This window comes from Silene latifolia, chromosome 7 (assembly GCF_048544455.1).
Source record: "Silene latifolia isolate original U9 population chromosome 7, ASM4854445v1, whole genome shotgun sequence".
Taxonomy (NCBI): Eukaryota; Viridiplantae; Streptophyta; class Magnoliopsida; order Caryophyllales; family Caryophyllaceae; genus Silene; species Silene latifolia.
This window is the reverse complement of record NC_133532.1, coordinates 56,057,177-56,076,446: the sequence shown is the minus strand read 5'-3', so window position 1 is coordinate 56,076,446 and position 19,270 is coordinate 56,057,177. Positions and strand designations below refer to the sequence as shown.

The following is a 19,270-nucleotide window of genomic DNA, read 5'->3' as shown; positions in this document are numbered from 1 at the left end:
CGAGTCCGGTGAAATGATTGGTGTCTTTTCTAGCAATTATGGTATTTCCCACAACTTTGTGCCATATTCTTATGCCCGGATGATGGACCAAAAGAGCACGACAAGCTTTAAAATCTTCAAATTTCTTCCCGGAGATTGCCTCCCAAAGAGGCTCGGGATCATACTTCCCATATTGCTTATAGAATTTATGTTCATCGCTAAGACCCAAAATTGCACCCAATTAGGAAAGGAAATGCGTCTACTAGTGTTAGCTAGACGAAACTCAATATTTTCCCTATTCTCAACTTTTGTCACTTTCAAGGAACTTAAGAATTCCAAGACAAGGGAGGGGTATGTTACTTCCTCCATTTCAAACAATTTCTTTAAACCCATGGCATTGAAAAAGACTCTCGTTTGTTCAAGAATACCCAACTTCTCTAAAGCATCTTGGCATATGAATTTTGTGGATTGAATTTGTTTCATAGCAAACTTGACAAATGTATTTCTATGGGAGTCGGAAATGAATGTTACCTCCGGGTAATGCAAGAGTTGATTAATTACCGGAGTAGAGGGTGATGCTTCCATAGAAATTTGTTGAGTTTGTTGCACTTCCAAGTTTGGTGTTGATACCACCATTGCCAAAGCTTTCTTCATTTGTAGAGCTTTTTGCCTTTGAGAGAGAGTTGTAGTCTTTGGTGCCTTTGTTGCCTTTGCCTTTGCTTTTGTTGCTCCCTTTGTTCTTGCCATTTGATGAGCTAACCAAGAAAAAGATCAAAAATCTTCAATTTGTAGAATGCCCAAATCGATTTTGAAAGTGAAAGGCTTTGCCTTTATGAGAACAAAAATCAATTCAAAGGTGAAGATTTTGGTCTTGGTTTTGATTATTAATGAAGATGGAGTGATTGATTTGTTATTTGAAAGATGGTTTGATTTGATTTTGGTGAGTTTTGTTGAGGGTTTTTGTTTTTGAGATGGGGAGGATGAGGGTTTTGGTGGTATGGGTAGTGTTTATGAGTGAATGAATGAATGAAGGTGGGGTGGGTATTTAAAGAACTCGACAATGTTAGGACGCAGGGACAATCCGTGCGGATTAGGCGCAATCCGCTCGGATTCTTGACTTCAAATTTTCAAAAATCCCGCCTAGAGACGGGCGGATTCTGGGGAATCCGTTCGGATTCTGCTGAGACGAGACGGGCGGATTTCACTTGAGACGGACGGATTCTTGTCCAGAGATTTTTCTTTGTTTTTCTTCAGCTGCAAGACGGGCGGATTGTCCACAAGACGGACGGATTCGTGAGACAGGCGTCTTCCGGGAATCCGCTCGGATTCTTCAACGATCAAGAATTTTGCGTTTTTTCGGCTCGGCCCAAGCAGGCGTCTTCTCGACGGGACGCTCGGATCCCTCGTAGACGGGCGGATTCTCGGGGAATCCGCTCGGATTGGTCCTTGTGTACACGGTTGGTCCATCCGTGCACCAACGCATTCCCTTATCATTCTTTCTTTCTTTCTTTCAAAACTTGTGTTCTTCATTGTGGGGGCACTACTAAGGCATGAATAGCCTAGGCAATTCCCATCCCCACACTAAGGTAAATCACTACACATTAATTAAAATCATTAGTCCCTCCCTCACTTCTCTCTTTTCATGACAATTATTTTGATCAAAGTAAAAATAAATCCAAAAATGACAAAAATGCAATGCAAAAATTAAATGTAAGTTAGGGAGTTAGAAATATTTACAAATGGTGGTTTAGGGAGGACTCCACCAAACTCTCATTCTTGATGAGATGTCAAGGAGGCATGTTCAAGGTGTTGTTGATGTTGCTCAACACCTCGAAGAAGTAATTAAAAGCTTGTTCGTTGTTATGGTAGAGGTCCTCAATAGACCGTGGTTCTTGTTGTTGATCATGATCGATGGCATGCCCAATGTAGGGATTAAAGATCCCTTCAAATTCGTCGTCCCAAAGACCACAAACTTCATTGAGTTGATCATTGAAAATCTCTTGCTTGGATGGAGACAACTCTCCCAAATTCTTCTTTTGGCCAATGAGGCCATCATCTTCTTCCTTGGTTGATTTTGATGAGCTTTGCAAGCTCTCCTTGTCACAATTCACTTGCTCTTTGAATGGAGCATCTTCAACTTTCTTCCTCCATTGGAGTTCCGATCTCTTCTTCTCATCTTTCCGGCTATAATGATCAATCATGAAACATGGCTCATGCAAACGAGGAGCTCTCATGGTCTTGTCAAGATTAAAAGTTATGCTTTCATCTCCCACTTCTAGAGTGAGCTCTCCATGCTTCACATCAATCACCGCACCGGCGGTGTGTAGGAAAGGTCTTCCTAAGATGATTGGAATGTTGGAATCTTCCTCCATATCAACAATGACAAAGTCCAGCGGGATGAAAAACTTCCCGATTCGCACGGGGACATCTTCCCATATCCCTAGCGGTGTCTTCGTCGATCTATCGGCCATTTGAAGAGTGATATTGGTACATTTAAGCTCTCCCATTCCCAACCTTTTACTTACCGAGTATGGCATGACACTCACACTAGCCCCTAGATCACATAAGGCTTTGTTGATCGTTGTGTCGCCAATGGTACACGGTATTGAGAAGCTTCCCGGATCCTTTAACTTTGGAGGTGAACTCCCTTGAAGTATGGCACTACTCACCTTAGTGAAGGCGATAGTCTCAAGTTTCGGATTGACTTCTTCTTTGTGAGGATATCTTTCATGTACTTTGCATAGGCAGGAACGTGATTGATTAATTCCGTGAAAGGAATTGAGACTTCTAAGTTCTTCACAATTTCCATGAACTTTCCAAGTTGATCATCAAATTTGGGCTTGGCTTGACGACTTGGAAAAGGAAGTCTAATCACAATGGGCTCCTTTTCTTTGGTTTTGTCTTCATTTTTCTTTGAACTTTCTTCTTTTGATGATTCCCCTTCCTTGGGACCTTCCACCACAACTTCATTCTCACTAGCTCTCACAACTTCATCCTCAACTTGCTCCTTCGGTGCTTCATACCTTGTACCACTTCTCAAGTGAATGGCACTAACCGTTTCATGTCTAGGGGGATTACCTTGAGGTGGTAATTGCCCTTTTTGTCTTTGTGAGCTCGAATACGCTAGTTGGGTCAATTGTGTTTCCAACATCTTGGTGTGAGCTAGAATGTTGTTGATGGTGGTGTCTTTTGCTTGGCTATCTTTTTGCATTTGGGTGAAAAATTCTTGTTGATTCTTTTGCATTTGAAGGACCGCTTTTTGGACATCAAAACTTTGGTCATTGTGGTGATTGTATGGATTTTGATTTTGGTAACCTTGGTTTTGATTGAAAAAGGGTCTTTGGTTTTGATTTCTCATGGGTGGTGGAGTGTATGTTGTTTGAGGGTTTTGGACATTTTGGCTTTTGTATGAGAGATTTGGATGGAATTTGGTGTTTTCATTGTAAAAATTTGAATAAGGGGTACCGCTTTTGTAAGCTTGGAAAGCATTGACTTGCTCGGTTGTTCCCCTACATTCACTTGAGTCATGACCTAAGGTTCCACAATTCTCACATATCCCGCTTGGGATTGATGAGGATGCCGTCATGGCATTGACATGGTGCTTTGATGATTTTGAGCTTTCCTCAAGTCTAGCCATAGCTTGTTCAAACTTCAAGTTGATTGTGTCAATGTGAGCACTAAGTTGAGCACCCAATTGAGTAACGGTGTCCACTTCATACTTTCCTCTAGTAGCCTTGCGAGGCCTACTATATTGCGAATTATGGACCGCCATTTCCTCAATCTTGTTCCATGTTTGATTGTCATCAACTTCGGTGAACATTCCATTTGATCCCATATTGAGAATGTTCCTTGAATCTTCATATAAACCATTCCAAAATTGTTGCACTAAAAACCATTCGCTAAGTCCATGGTGAGGACATGAGCGACAAATACCTTTGAACCGCTCCCAAGCTTCATACAAAGATTCTTCATCCCTTTGCTTAAAACCCGTAATTTGAGCTCTTAGCATATTGGTCTTTTCCGGTGGGTAGAATTTTTGGTAGAAAGCTGGAGCTAGCTTCTTCCAAGAATCTATTCCAAGGGTGGCCTTATCAAGGCCCTTCAACCATTGCTTTGCGGTGCCGATTAACGAAAAAGGAAATAAGACCCATCTTATTTGGTCTTGAGTCACGCCCGTTTGAGAGATAGCTTCACAATAATCACAAAATGTTTCCATATGAGAATGAGGGTCCTCACTAGGCATTCCCCAGAATTGGCTCCTCTCAACTAGTTGGATGAAGGCGGACTTGGCAATAAAGTTTCCGGTAAGATGTTGTGGGGTAGGAGTACCGTTTGGTAGATCCTCCTCGGTGGGTATAGAGTGAGACGAGAATTTAGGCATTGTAGGTGGATTTTGTGTGGTATTGTTTAATGGGTTCTCTTCTCCTTCTATTGCGAAAGGATTGACAAACTCACTAGTGGGTTGAACAACTTCACCAACACCTCCCAAATTCCTCCTAACAAGTCTCCTATTATTCGTCAAGGTTCTTTCGATTTCACGGTCAAAAGGTAACAAATCTCTTTGTAACCTTCTAGACATGCAAAAAATCAAACAACTCAAAAACAATTAGAACAATCCTTGAGGAGTTTTACTTCCCCAAGGTGAAAAAGACACAACTAAAAACAATAAAAGAAATCTTAAATCAATTAAACACCGTCCCCGGCAACGGCGCCATTTTTGATCGGAGCCATTTGGTGTTCACAATTAAGCATATGTGGTCGTTGGTCAATGGTCGATACAAAACACAATTTATACTTCACAAACAACTCTACAATTAGTAAAGAGGCAAGTAAAGGTCGGATCCCAAGGGACGGGTATTGAAATGAAGATTCTATTGTAACTAGCGGTGTCTAGGGGTGTCACAAATTGGGTTGATGTAGAAGGTTACTAAACTAAAATAGCAATGAAAATAAACTATCAAGGTAAATGAAATAAGGGTGTAAACAATTGATTAAAAGCACTAGGGTGTCATGGGTTCATAGGGGAATCATGGGATATGATCATACAAACATGTTCTCAAATTATAAGCAAGCAATTATTGTTGTGATGGATTGAGTTGGGTTATATCTTACAATCCTAGGAAAGTTTGGGTCCGGGAGCCGAATCGATTAGTTGTACAACACCTACAAGTCGACTTAATCTTCCCTACTTAACACATGCATGGTCTAACAAGACTCGAGTTGGGTTATGTCTTACAAGTCAAGTTGAAAGGATAGAAGATGATAGTAAATGCAAGGATTCATAGGCTTAGCATTTCATCAAATATAACATGTGCATGCATTAAGATCAAAACAAGCAAGCAAATAAGATATGAAAGCATATTAATTTAAGCATGAATCATTCCCCATGTTGGTTTCCCTAATCACCCATTAAACCCTAGCTAAGAGACTACTCACTCATTATCATATTGATCATGCTAGAAAGGTTGTCAATCATACTAACATAATGAAACATGATGAATAAATGAAAGTAATTAGCAATAATTAAAAAGGGATTAAGAGATTATACCTACTAATGATTCCAATAATAAAGCAAGAATAATAGAAGTACTTGAATCCTAGATTGAGAGGTTGTCAATCTCCCAATAATAACCCAAATAATCTTCAATTACCCAAAATAAAGTAAGAACAAGAGAGAGATTAAGGAACTAAAACTTGGATTAAAACTTGATTAATATTTGATTACAATATTGAAGAGAGATTTGATTGATATTAACTACACTAATTATTGATAAGAAGAACATGCTCCTCTAATTAGACTAATGGGGTATTTATAGTGAGAATTAGGGAGGATGCATTAGGGTTAACTAAGGGCTAAACTAGTAATTACACTTTTAAGTTGAGCAAGGAGCCTCCGGGATTGTCCGAGAGAAGGGCTTCTCCATTTCGTAGCTTGAAGAACGAAAGCGCTTTGTCTTTGTGATCCGTGCGGGTGGGAGTCGGGACGGCCGGATCGAGATGGACAATCCGAGCGGATCAAGGAACAAGACGCACGGACTGGGCATGGGCAATTCGAGCGGATTCCTGGTGAGGACGCTCGATTGGCGCGAGGACGGACGGATTCTCTACAATCCGTTCGGATTGTAGCTCACTGACTTTCCTTCTTCTTTTTCTTCCCTTTTCTTCATGAATTCCTTGGGGATTTCCTTGGGGACTCAAGGATCCTTTTCTCAACAATGCTCTTCTACTATGCTATGTACAAAGGCCTTCTAGTCTTGTCTCTCCTTGATGCTTGGTCATTGAATATGATCAATTTAGCCTTGTTTTGCCATGAAAATGCAAGATTCTTACTCCTTTCCTACCAAGGGATCAAAATCTCAAAGAATATGCAAAACAAAGATCTAAAGATAAGAAATGACCCAAATAGGCACTAAAAAGCATAGAAACAATGGTAATTCGGGGGCTAAATATGCGCCAATTATGGTCGCATCAAAAGTAAAAGAAAATTATATCCAATTAACGGTTTAAACTAATTTATTTATTCATTTATATAAAAGTGTATATTATTAAATTAGTGATTTTAATGAAATACCTATTAAAAGAAAATCGCAGGTGTTACAATTAACTTTATTCACTTAGGTACTAATAAAGGCTTGCCAGCGAAAATGTTACCGAAAACTCATAAGGTACAATGTCAACCTAATATTTATTGTTCAATAACATATCGTGTGAGAGTTTCATACAAGAATTAATAACGTATCAACGCAAAAAATCGGAAATAATAGTTTATGTGCATTTACAAGGTTTTAAGTACATAAAGATTCAAATATTGCTATTGTTTTTTGAAACTTATAAAAATATATCAGTGAACTGATGAGTTTTGATATTCAAAACAAATTATATTTTATTTGTGTCACTATTTTAAACACAAAAGAGCTACTTGAATTCATTTATTCAGATCTGTATTCCGCATCAATAGCAAGATTAGTCAACCAACAAGTGTCAGCCGACACAGACTCATCATCTTGATTTCTTAACCATCTCCACTGAGCTTGAGTTGAACTAACAATATTCAGTTCTCCATAACCAAAACTCGCTTCTCTGAAAAGTGAAATGTCTGGCTTGGGGTCCTTGAAACTATAATAATGCAATAAATGTAACCGCTAAGATTGATATAAAAATAAAAAATTATTAATTATGAAGCTGTACGAAATATAAATCTGAATCTTAATAAACATTTGTTTAATGCCCAATTTGTCAAAATCTTTTTAATATCAAACCAAGATTGTAGCTTTGGAATTCCGAAAATGTAATTTTTTAGCTCTTTCATTATTTTAATGATATGTTGTTTTTAATTTAATAAGTATGTATTTTATAACTACGTTTCAGTTTTTAAACGGAAAATTCACGTGGTACCCCTAAACTTTCCTACTTTGCACATGGTACCCAATATTTTATGTTCGTATATATGATAGCCACTATGTTTGATTTTCATGCACAATATGCCCTTTTTGTCGTAATAAAAAAATTTCAATTAACCATAAAAAGCTCAATTTGCCAATTGACCTTTTTATGCTTTTACTAATTCGAAGTCTTCAAACCGACCATAATTTCGATCTTCAGTTTCAAGATGACTATTTTATTAAATTATAGATCTCTAAGAGATAATCAATTTAGAAAAATATGGCCAATTCTGATTTCTGGTATACGTTTTATGCTCAATTGAAGATTGTAAGAATGATAAAAAGGGTACAGTGTGCTTAGAAAGTAGATGTTAAGGGTACCTTTTGTACAAACTTAAAACGTTGGGTACCACGTGAAAAATGACAAAAATTCAGGGTTACCACGTGAATTTATTTCACTGAGAAAGCCTTTAAATTACTTCTATATAAAGAATACTTTTAAAACAAATGAAATAATAATATAGTAGATATCAAACTATGTAAAACTACACACTTAAAAGCTTTGTTGCTGGTTTACGAACGAATATATGTTTTGATAATAACGTTAACTAAAAACTGTCTTTTTTATTTTACCTAAATTAAATGTGAATAAATAAAGTACATATTCATCCCATATTTATTTGATTTCTTACGCATTACAAAATCATGATTTGGTTATAAAAAAGAGTCTACTAAATTATTTAATTTCCTAATAAAATAATATATATAAACTACAAACAAAACAAATTGAATTTTAGACACATACCTTCTAGATAAGCCTTCACGATTACCACCATCACCAACGGTAATATACATAGGACCAAGGTTGTTAGCTACCCCTTCATATACTCGACCCTAACAGCAATAAATGTAAATTATTAATTAAAGAAGAATACTTAATTCTCCTTATTATGATTATAATTCTACAGGTTTACTTTTTGAATGCATAGCTTACAAGTTGATCATATAAAAAGTTGACAATTATAAAGAATTTAAGATGATTCATTTCCCATTTATTTTACCTTTTTATTTTACAATATCATAAAAATGATTATTTATAAATGCAAACACCTAAAACCAATGAGGCAATTAACACGATTATCTTTGGTTTGGAGCAGTTTTGGTGTTCAACATTATTGATACCAAAGAGAGTCATTAAACTCATCAATGCATTCTGTAGGAACTTTCTTTGGAATTCTTAGGAGAGACAATGAAGATTGATTCTGATAAGCTGGGCTTCCAATTGCATGCCACTAAAGGAAGGTGGGTTAATATTAAACACATTTTGGCCATGAACAAGTGTATACTCTGTAAATGGATTTGGGAGATAGAGCAACACTCTGCCAGTTCTTGGGTAGCCTGGAATTACACTTATTACAATAGTAAAATACATTGTTTTTGTACAATGACTATTAAGAGCTACCATTCTGAAAGCTGGAGAAGCATATTGAAAGTTAGAGATGAACTATTGGTGAGAGCAGGAAGCATTAATAATGCTAGAACAATTCTGCAAAGTTGTGTTAAAAAAGGTAAGCTCCTACTAACCTTGTTGAATATCAATTCAGAAACATGGTTATTAAGGTCAGATGGGTGAATGTAGTGTGGAATAGAGCAGTCCTGCCAAAACATAGCTTCATTGTGGCTCTAGCTATGCAACGCAGACTTGCTACAATTGATCAACTCAACATTAGGGGGATATGCTTGGTAAATAATTACAGAAAGCATCAAGAAAAAATTATTACAGAAAGCAGGGCGCATAAGACATATTTTCTGGTCAAAAGATTGATTTTCATATTAATACCAAAGTCTAGCAACATTATGAGACCTTTTTTTGCCTTCTTTGGTATGAGTTACTTTCGGCATGGTTAAGTATGTAATAATTAAAAAATCAAAATCATGTTTTGATGTAATTGAATAATTGGCCATTAAATGTATAATTTTGATGAACCTTGAAGTCATTTAAAACATTATAACAAAAACATTACTAGTATTCAACTTTTCATATACTAAACCTACATTTGTTTTCCTTTCATATTTATACATAAACTACCAAATAAAATTAAGAAAACTCGTTAAATATGTTCTTTTTTTCTTAATCTCCACTCTTTCAAGTGAAGAAAAAGGGAAAAAAATAATTATTATTTCTAATACTAATTCACAAATTTTTATTTCATTCATATACAATTTAACAGATATCATAGGGAGAGTAAGACGTAAATAGGCTACTATGAGAAAAACTTACAAAACGTTCGTAAGCATGAACATGGCCAGCGAACACAATATCCACCCTTGCATTATAAAGCAAATGTTCCATAGCCTTGCGCATATCAACAGACTCTTTCTCCCCTTGATGAGCCTTATTAGAATTATACCAAGGTGCATGAACTATTACTAAAAGCCACGGTGTCTTTTTTCTATCAATCTTCTTCAAGTCGGTCTCGAGCCATGCATACTGGCTCGAGCCAGGGTTGAAGTCGGTGTAGGACCCAAGCATGATCACATGGACCATACTTGCAACATCGAAGGAGTAATATAGGTTAGATGTAGAGCCACTCTCCTCAAAGGGCATGCGCCATCTAGAATTATAAGCAGTAAAAGGAGTGCAGTGAATTAAAGGTATTTTTTCGATCTCATGGTTTCCTTGAGTGACCATCCATGGTCTTTGGCTAGCCAATGGCTCGACCATTCGCCCAAACGAGTCCCAACTAGGTTGCCAAAAATCTGCGTAAGACAAGTCTCCGGGAAGTAAAAGCATGTCGTAGTTTGATTTCCTTATGCGGTCGAGTGTTGACTTTGTCCAACCCGTTTGGCCTAAATCACCTGCATTTTTTATCCTATATGTGATAACGTCCCATATGAAACTATAGATATGTATAACACCAAGAAATATATGTGATTCACTAACAACTTGAAAATTAGATCTACACACAAAGAGACACATTTTAATACGTAGAGAGTTAGAGATTAATTAATGACTCTTTGATGGGTTGTCTCAAACATAATTTTTTAGAGACTAATTTTGTAATTTGTTTTTGTTTTTTTTTAAATTTGGATAACTCTAGATGATAGAGTGATATATTGTATTAAGCTACAATTTATGCTAAATATTACACATATTACTAAGTTAAACTTTCGACGTGAGACAGATTCAAATCATAAGAATAAGACTATATTAGTCATCTTCTAATTACAAGAATAAACATTTATATACAATGTTTAGAAAAATAAGAATAAAACTTCTAATTATATTTTTATTAGAAATAATTTTTAGTCATATTCTAACAATTAATGTTTAGGCAAATTTCGATAATTTCTAACTCGTCCATGTAGAGCATTTATAATCCCTTATGAGATCCATTTTCTTTTTTGCACTAGAAATATGAGATGATCCCTTGTCAAACTACATTAACTCAGAGTATATATGACTACCCTTACGAGATCCATTTTGCCTCTTTCACTAGAACTATAAGATAATCCCTTATATTAACTTATTCACCAAATATCGTAATTGATTCTATGATACCTCACCCTTATAAAGATCATGGTTGACTTTTGCGAAGTTCATATGAATTCATTTTGCCTCTTTCACCCAAGTCATGAGTTGATTCCTCGCGAGATTTACATCAACTTATTGAAGTGTTGAATTCAGATTAATTTGTGATACCCTATGTCTATAAGAAACTTGGTTAAGGTTTAAGAAGCTTATAAAGTGCTTACAAAAATTAATAGTAGTACTCGTAGAAAATATGCACTTTTTTTTAGTTGCCCATGCAAAATAACTCCTTAGTGAAAAAAGATAATTGGGGAGAGTTTTATTGCGGGTGACCTTATAATAATACTTTAAGAATGTACATGGCTGTCTCTAGATCAATGGGTGCAATATAAGCCCTTTAAAATTGTTATGAGTATGGAATGGGTGGGGTGTTACAAATGGTATAAAAGAAATCATGCAGCCGTATAGTGATGTTGTGGTCATGGCATGATAAGTATACCTATGTAGTGAATTGAAGGATGATATTGGAGCTTGGTTATTATTCGGTACAATGCACAATAAGTATTGTTTTCCTAGATGAGAGTGATCGTGTTACCCAAGTTTATGAGGACCTTCGTTAGAGCTTGAGAAGCTCATCATATACATGGTGAGTGATTTGATAATTATAATTACCAATAAAGGTGCACCTTAATTTTATGGTAGCGCACACAAAATAATTTCTTATTAGTTACAGAGCTAGCTAAGCACAAGACTTAGGTTGATTGATATATATTGGAAAAAATTTCACAATACGCATTAGCGATGACACGATGCCAAAATGCATTAATGGAGGACCTATTTAAGTATGTGGGGTCGTAAATCTAATAAAACTGTCATGATATCCAGGCTACTTCTAGCACATGGAACTGTACATGGAATGGGTTGAGGTATTAAGCTTCAACATGAGGATTAATACAACTCTTTTAAGGGTATTGATTTAGATGTTAAAAAAGAATATTCATCTTTTCAACCTAAAATGAATGTTTTATCATCAAACCAAATAAAAGGCATACAGGTAATGGTAAAAGCTTTGAAACCATAACAAATATGCCTTTTCACTACTATGTTGTTGAAAACCTTTTAGACACCTTACATGATGATTAAAAGTCACATATAACTACACTTGATTGTCGACCCTCTCTTCATTGGACTTGAATGAATTCTTTAACCCAGATCATGCGTCCTATAATTTATTTAATTGGTTAGTTGCATATAGACAAATTTTTCATGATGAGACTCGAATTGACATGATAATAGCAGCCCAACAACCAATATAGTACTATGCTTAACGTACAAATTGGATTGCCTAATATCTATTAGGTAAAAAGACAGACAACAATATATATATATATATATATATATATATAATTAAGATCTCGTGCGAACCTATCTTTCGATGCGAACTTATAAACTGACTAAAAACTTTAAACTAAGACCACTCATGTCATTTGTGAGATCTAACCACACTTCGACTCAAACTTTCCTCTGCGCCTGATATTCAAGTACCATCCTCACAACTAAACACTCTCACCAACCACCATCAACACTGCCACCTGTCGTCACCGTCGATCCCAACCTCTCGCTGGAGCTCCGACATAGTCTGACCGGCCACCATAAATACGCCATAGTCGGCCTTCTTGTCGCACCACAACTAAATTTATGTGATTTTTAACCAAAATAGGATCCATTTGGCTTGAAATCTTACAACAATGTCATTAATTTGGTTAGTTTTTTTGTAATTCTTCATCATTTTCCAAAGATATATGATTTAAATCTCAATTTTTTATTTTAAAAAAATGAGATCTACTTGAGGTTATGGCAGCGCATCGACCTGGCTCGGTGGTGCTAAGGTAGAAATGGATATGGTGGAGAGAAAACGGTGTTGGGGTGGTGGTTTTGTGGGATGACATAGATATTGTGGTTTGATTCTTTGTGAATGATTCTTTGTGGAGTCCTCTTCTAGTATTGATTATTGTAAAAGGTGGGGACTTTGTATGAAGGAGCTCACGAGATGCTTATGCTTGACTAAGGTAAGGAATATCCTTACCAATCTTGTGAATATTGTGGTGTCTTGATATGATATTGGTTATATGTCATGTATATTGTTGTGATGATGGTTTTGAAAATGTTGTGATGGGAAATAAAAGTTGAGAATTGAAGACTCGTGACTTGTATATATTGTTGGGGTTGTTCCATTGGGGGACAACCCGGTTGATTGCGGGTCCATCTTAGTTCTCCTCTTAAGGGTTGGCCTAAGAGGGGTGTTCATACAGAGAACAAGGGATTGGTATTTAAGATATATCATATGAGATAATTGTAGCCTATTGAACCGGTGTGGCATGAGCCTTGATGTTGAATATCTTGGTTTTTAGAATAACCTGAGTATGTGTGGTTGTGTGTATTTATGGGTTGAGTATGTTACTCGGCATGATTCAGTATGTACTTGTGTATTGATTTATCCTTACTCGACTACGGTTAACATGTGTTGGTGTTGTGTTGTGTCGTCCATCTTAACCTTTTATTTGGTGGCTTGTGATGCTCCAATTGATATTTTCAATCCATTGGGGAGCAGTGTATCTTGAAAGTATTTTGAGAAAACATTGCTTGAAGTGTTGGATGTATGTATGAGAAGGGGATGCGATTGAGATTTATTTAGTAGAGGCTTGACCGACGGTATTATATTGTTGTATTTCACACTTGATAGGCGATTCCACTATAATTTGTAATTGTGTTTTAGTTGGACTAAAATTGTAAAAGAACTTGTTGGTTAATAAAGCATTTTAACATTCTATTATTGTGAGATTTTGACGATTCACTCCTCGATTTTGACCAAGATGGTAGCATCTCCACTTATCCAAGGAGCATATTCTGCCCCTGGGTAAATGGATTGTTCCATAAAGGGAGTGTATAATAATGAAATTTTCAGTAAATAATTCAGATCTATAATTTACATTGGAAAAGAAAAGCTGTAGCTTTTTTTAGCTTTTTGAAAAAAAGATGAAGTTAAACATACCTATAATAACAAATTTAATCGGAAGGTGAGCAGGTGTAGTCTTGAGACTGAACTCACGAGAAGCATCGTCACTACAACGATAATAATAATGAGTATCTGGTATTAAAGGACCAATTACTGCCTCATGTATTAGACCGGACTTATATGTAATATATTTGTAAGTTGACGCGATCCCCTCAATAGAAGAATCATATACTCCAGATGATGTACCATATTCCACTCTTGAAGATGCTGCTTTTTTTGTTATCCACGAGATTCTCATTCTATCACTTCCCACCATAGACACATGTACCTATATATTTAATAAACGAGTAATTATTAGGTGCAACCGTCGTTCACTGCGACAAACAAGAAGTGACCACTTTATAATATATAGTAACCATTTTATACTAAATAATGACCACTCTAAAAAAATTGGTCATTTTACTAATATTTTTATTTCAAAACCACACAAGGATAACACTCCAGATATAAATTTTAAATTAACAGGATTTTAATGCATCTTTACAAATATATAAAAACATTAATGGTTAAATTGACCTCGAACGACGATCATAAAAAAAAGACAATAAAGTCGAGTGAATGAAGCAGTTAGAAAATATTTTTAATTTGTTTCATATAATGAAAAACTTTCGGTTTTTTTTTTTTAAAAAAAAGGCTTATAAGTTAACTCATTTTAATACATTATTCTCATAATCGATACACGTATAATCAAAATGTACATTAACATCCATCCAAATATCGCATAGTTAAAAACTTCGGCAATTCAAATCCAGACGCCCACGACATACATATATAACTTTTTACTCCCATAGTCCCCTTTGCCCCCAAACTTATTACTATAAACTTCTTCCCTTTCATGCATTAAAGACTTTCTTGTATTTCATACCCCAGTCCAACAACCACATAAACTTGTTTGGATAATAAAGTAAGAGGGGCATTAGGGGAGGAGATGGAGAGAAAAACCTGAGGGAAGAGAAGGAAAGGTTGAGATGGATTATGGGTACTTTGATACATTTTCCTTCAAAATATTTCTTGTATGTTGGAGGGATATTGATTAGCGTTGTAGGAGGCAAAATGGACCCATCAAATCACAAAGCTGGCATTTCCTCTTACCTCATTTATTATCTAAACAAGAGATTTTGTATCCCCTCCTCATCCTCCCCCTTTCTTTTTCTTAAAAACCTCTCACCTAAACATGTCATTAAACCCCTACTTGTTACCATGGTTATGGGAAATTACTTTTTTACCATAATTGGGTTAAAAATGTTCTAAATTAGCCCAATACAGAATCATATTTTACACGAAATTGTAGTAAAACGCGACTCATTAAGTTATGGATCAAGTCTAGTCAAGTTGGATCAAGTTTTTATATCTAATTTTGTGACAAAACCATCAGTTCTTCATATTCTGTAAAAGTTTCAGCCGGTGTAATAAAAAATATCACTCTCATCTTTTTCAAAACCCATATTTTTGAAGGAGGGGTTTCCTAACAAGATTGTGTGGTATTGCTTATAGGGGTCCTGGATGTAGAGTCATACAAGATTGAGAAAACTTTAAGATATTGATCGTGAAAAAAGATAAAGATTAAGGGGTGTTCAATATTACATCCTCCTTGTTTGTTTATGTGTTAAGATTTACCATTTTAGTGAAAAAACAGACTCCTTTATGTTTTGTTTATCTTAAAAAAACTCTTATTTATAAAAGTTGGATGACTTAGAGGACTTGGATGTTTGGGATTGATGTTTTGTTGATGTATTTGATATTAAGATGATACTTTTATGTCCAATAAGGTTGTTTGAGCGATTTTGGGTAAAGTTGGGTGAATTGTATTGTTTTTGGCTATTGAATCTTTGTTTTAGGCTATTAAAACTTCAATCTTAATATTCATCCTATGTTCATTTGGAATCTTGGAATATGAGTCATGTTGTTCATAGTTTGTTGGATTATGCAATATGATTAGATTAAAACCAGAGACCTAGATAATGTTCTCCAGTACATCATTCTGGACCCCATTGAAGTAAATATCAGATTTAGATTTATTGAGATTCAGACCTGATGCAGCAGAAAAAGTAGCAAAACTCCTTAACAGCCACATTATAGAAGTCTCATTCCTTTTGCAAAAGAGCAGAAGGTCATCTGCAAACAAAAGGTGATTCAACTTGATGTGCCCACAAAGAGGGTGATATCTAAAATCATCTTGCTGTGCCACAACTCCCAAAATTCGACGTAGATATTCCATACATAAAGTAAAGAGGAGAGGAGAGAGGGGATCTCCCTGCCTTAATCCTCTTTTGCCCTTGAAGAAACCAAAACAACTACTATTGACAGATAAAGACTAAGGAGTAATCACACACACCATCACCATAGCTATAAACTTCCCAGGGAAATTTAAAGCCTTCATCATTTGCTCCAGAAAATCCCATTCAACTGAATCATATGCTTTCTTGAGATCAATCTTAATTAATCATCTAGGGGAGGCTGCCTTCCTATTATACATTCTGACTAGATCTTGACAAATCAGAACATTCTCCACAACGTTTCTCCCCTTGATATATCCACCTTGACTTTCATTCACAATATCAGGTAAGACCTTACTAAGTCTTCTACAAAGCACCTTAGAGAGGACTTTGTAAATTGTATTACAACACGCAATAGGCCTAAATTCTAACACACTAGTTGGATTAGTTATCTTAGGAATCAGGGTAATATTAGTACTATTAACCTATTTTAGAAGCTGACCAGTGTGAAAGAAATCCTGAATGGCAGTAACAACATCCTCACCCACCATCTCCCAGGTGTCTTTGAAAAACTGACTAGTAAAACCATCAGGCCCTGGAGATTTGGTAGCAGGAATAGAAAACATACACTCTTTGATCTTATTAGCAGTGACAGTGGAGAGAAAGATAGTTTTATGTACCTCAGTGATAAGCTTCCCTAGGGACATGAACTGGAGTAGTATGGTGAGAAGTACCTAATAAATCCATGTAGTATTGCAAAAAAGCATCCTCAATCCCCTGAGGAGAATTATACAAGATACCATCAACACCCCTGATAGCCATTACACTATTATGAACCTGCCTTGATTTGATTGTGAAAAAATTTTGAATTTTCATCCCCAAATTGGATCCACTCCACTTTAGATTTCTGACAAAGGAAGTTGTGAAGAATTTTGCAGAGATGTCTATAAGTATTAGCTGCTTCACTCTCAGCAGCAAGCAGCATATGATCAGTAGGGTTAGCATGCATATTAGATTCGAGTTCCTCCAAGAGCACCTTATCAACACTCACCGACTTCTCAACGTCAGAGAAACCATTCATGTTCAACCTTTAAGAGGAGATTTAAACTGTTTGAGCTTCATCACCAGCTTATACATCATAGTACCAGATCCAACATGATTCCAAACATTCCCTACTACATTCTTGAAGTCAGGATCCAAGCTCCACATATTATAATATCGAAATTGTGACTTCCTCTTCTCCCTAATATGCCCCCTATAGCACACACAAGTATTGTGATCAAAGAGACCTTCCGGAAGGAAATTTGCATAAGCATCTGGGTATATATCCATCCACTCAGAGTTAACCAATAATCTATCAATACGAGAAAAAACCCTTGTAGTATGATTTTGCTTGTTATTCCAAGTATAAAAAGCACCCTGCCCTTTAATATCAAATAGACCACATTATTGGGTACAAGCTCTAAACTCTTCAATCTCATTCTAAGTAACATCCCTTACTATCCTTTCATTGAAATTCAGGACACTGTTAAAGTCCCCATATACTCCCCCAAGAACCAGGATATCTAGTATACATTTCCCTTTAAGTGCTCCTATAAAATTCTCCTTTCAATATCATCATTAAATCCATATACCACATAAAACATAAACACGTTACCAGAGGAGATTTCTTCAACATTAGTAGTAGTTACTTGAGCATTCATGTGAAGAACAATCACATTAAACAAAAATGGATTCCAGATAATCCAAACTCTCCCCCCAACATGATGAATATTATTATTAATTCCTTGCCATTGAGTCCCTAGATTACTCAAGACAGACCCAAAATCCTGAGTTTTTATTTTAGTCTATACTAGTCCATAAAGGCCAATATTATTCTGATAAAGAAATTTTTTGACATCTAACTGTTTATTAGGCCCATTTATTCCCTTAACATTCCAAGCACCAATATTATCTATTAAAACTTTCATCTAGTGATTCCTCCTGTCCCCCATTCAATTGTCCCTTGCTAGTAGGACTGTGTGTAAGTGCTGCAACATATGATTTGGCAGGAGACACCCTACTAGGCCCCACATGCTGTTGTCGAGAGAGTTGTTGAGTAACAGTTACTGGTGTAATGAGGTTAGAATTATGATAAGTTGGTCCCCCAAAAGGAAGTTCAGGAGTAACTTGTGCCTGTTTCTGTCTCACAGTGCTGGCCATAGACTGAGGAGCAATTCCACCAGTATTCTTCTGGATAGGTCTCAAGACCTTCTGTATATATGCAGAGGCTTAGGACCAGATCTAGAGACTGACTTCTTCTTGCACATGTCCTTTGTATGCCCAATGCTCTTACAACTGCTACATACAGTTGGTTTCCATTCATATTCCACAAGGATACTTACTTCCTTACCCTTCTCATCCCTAAAATATAATTTGTCACGAAACTCTTGACCAATCTCCACCTCCACTAATAATTTAGCATAACCCAACCTCGTCCTATCCTCAGTGGCCCCATCCCTCCTAATAAACTTCCCAAGCAACCAAACCAATTTAGTCAGACTTGATTTGCCCCAGAATTTAAGAGGAAGACCACATAGTCGTGTCCAAATAGGCACAAATTGGATCTTTTCCTTCAACAGACTACACGATTCAGTCCAAGGTTTGACAATTAATGGCTTATTGTCAAACATAGGGAAGCCTTGTTGAAGAACGAGGTTTTGACATTCCTTAGTAGGGAATCGCACAAGAAAGACTCCATTAGGGAGAAAAGAGACCTTATCATGAACCCATAAGTTACAAATTGCTAAATTTTTCATTTAGTGTTATTACAGTAGAATGATTTAACATACTTACTTCGTATGAAACAAAACTTATAAACTGTTATTATAATTTGTTTCGTGATAAAAAAGATTGAAAATTTGAGAAAATTTGTAAAAAAAAATATTTTTATTAAAAATACACATTTCATGACATCACCCAATATTTTATTATTTATACAGATCGGTTATTTTCTCAAATCATATTATGTGTAGGTGAAATTTGAAAACTAGTGAGGTGTTAATTTAATGTATAAGTAATACATAAAACAAAAATAAATCTATAT

General features: G+C 35.9%; 1 protein-coding gene and 1 non-coding gene across 2 annotated transcripts; one reads left to right on the top strand and one right to left on the bottom strand.

Moving 5' to 3' along the window:
- Nucleotides 1-3,881: 3,881 nt before the first annotated feature.
- Nucleotides 3,882-3,988, top strand: LOC141593514 (small nucleolar RNA R71). The gene has a single exon (XR_012521593.1). It is a non-coding gene; the product is annotated as a small nucleolar RNA R71 (small nucleolar RNA).
- A 2,659-nt stretch (nt 3,989-6,647) lies between these two features.
- Nucleotides 6,648-14,257, bottom strand: LOC141592182 (putative purple acid phosphatase 20). The gene is made up of 4 exons (XM_074412771.1): nt 13,946-14,257; nt 9,643-10,220; nt 8,167-8,255; nt 6,648-7,095 (listed from the first exon to the last, which is right to left on the bottom strand). The coding sequence occupies exons 1-4, from the start codon at nt 14,223-14,225 to the stop codon at nt 6,909-6,911; spliced, it is 1,134 nt and encodes a 377-aa protein (XP_074268872.1). The 5' UTR covers nt 14,226-14,257; the 3' UTR covers nt 6,648-6,908.
- Between the last annotated feature and the right edge of the window lie 5,013 nt (nt 14,258-19,270).

Coding starts and splice junctions, on each gene's coding strand:
- LOC141592182 (XM_074412771.1), bottom strand. CDS start 14,225: ATGGTGGGAAGTGATAGAATGAGAATCTCGTGGATAACAAAAAAAGCA. Junction 10,221..13,945: donor GATTAAATTTGTTATTATAG/GTATGTTTAACT, acceptor TAAAAAATGCAG/GTGATTTAGGCCAAACGGGT. Junction 7,096..8,166: donor CGTGAAGGCTTATCTAGAAG/GTATGTGTCTAA, acceptor GCATTATTATAG/TTTCAAGGACCCCAAGCCAG.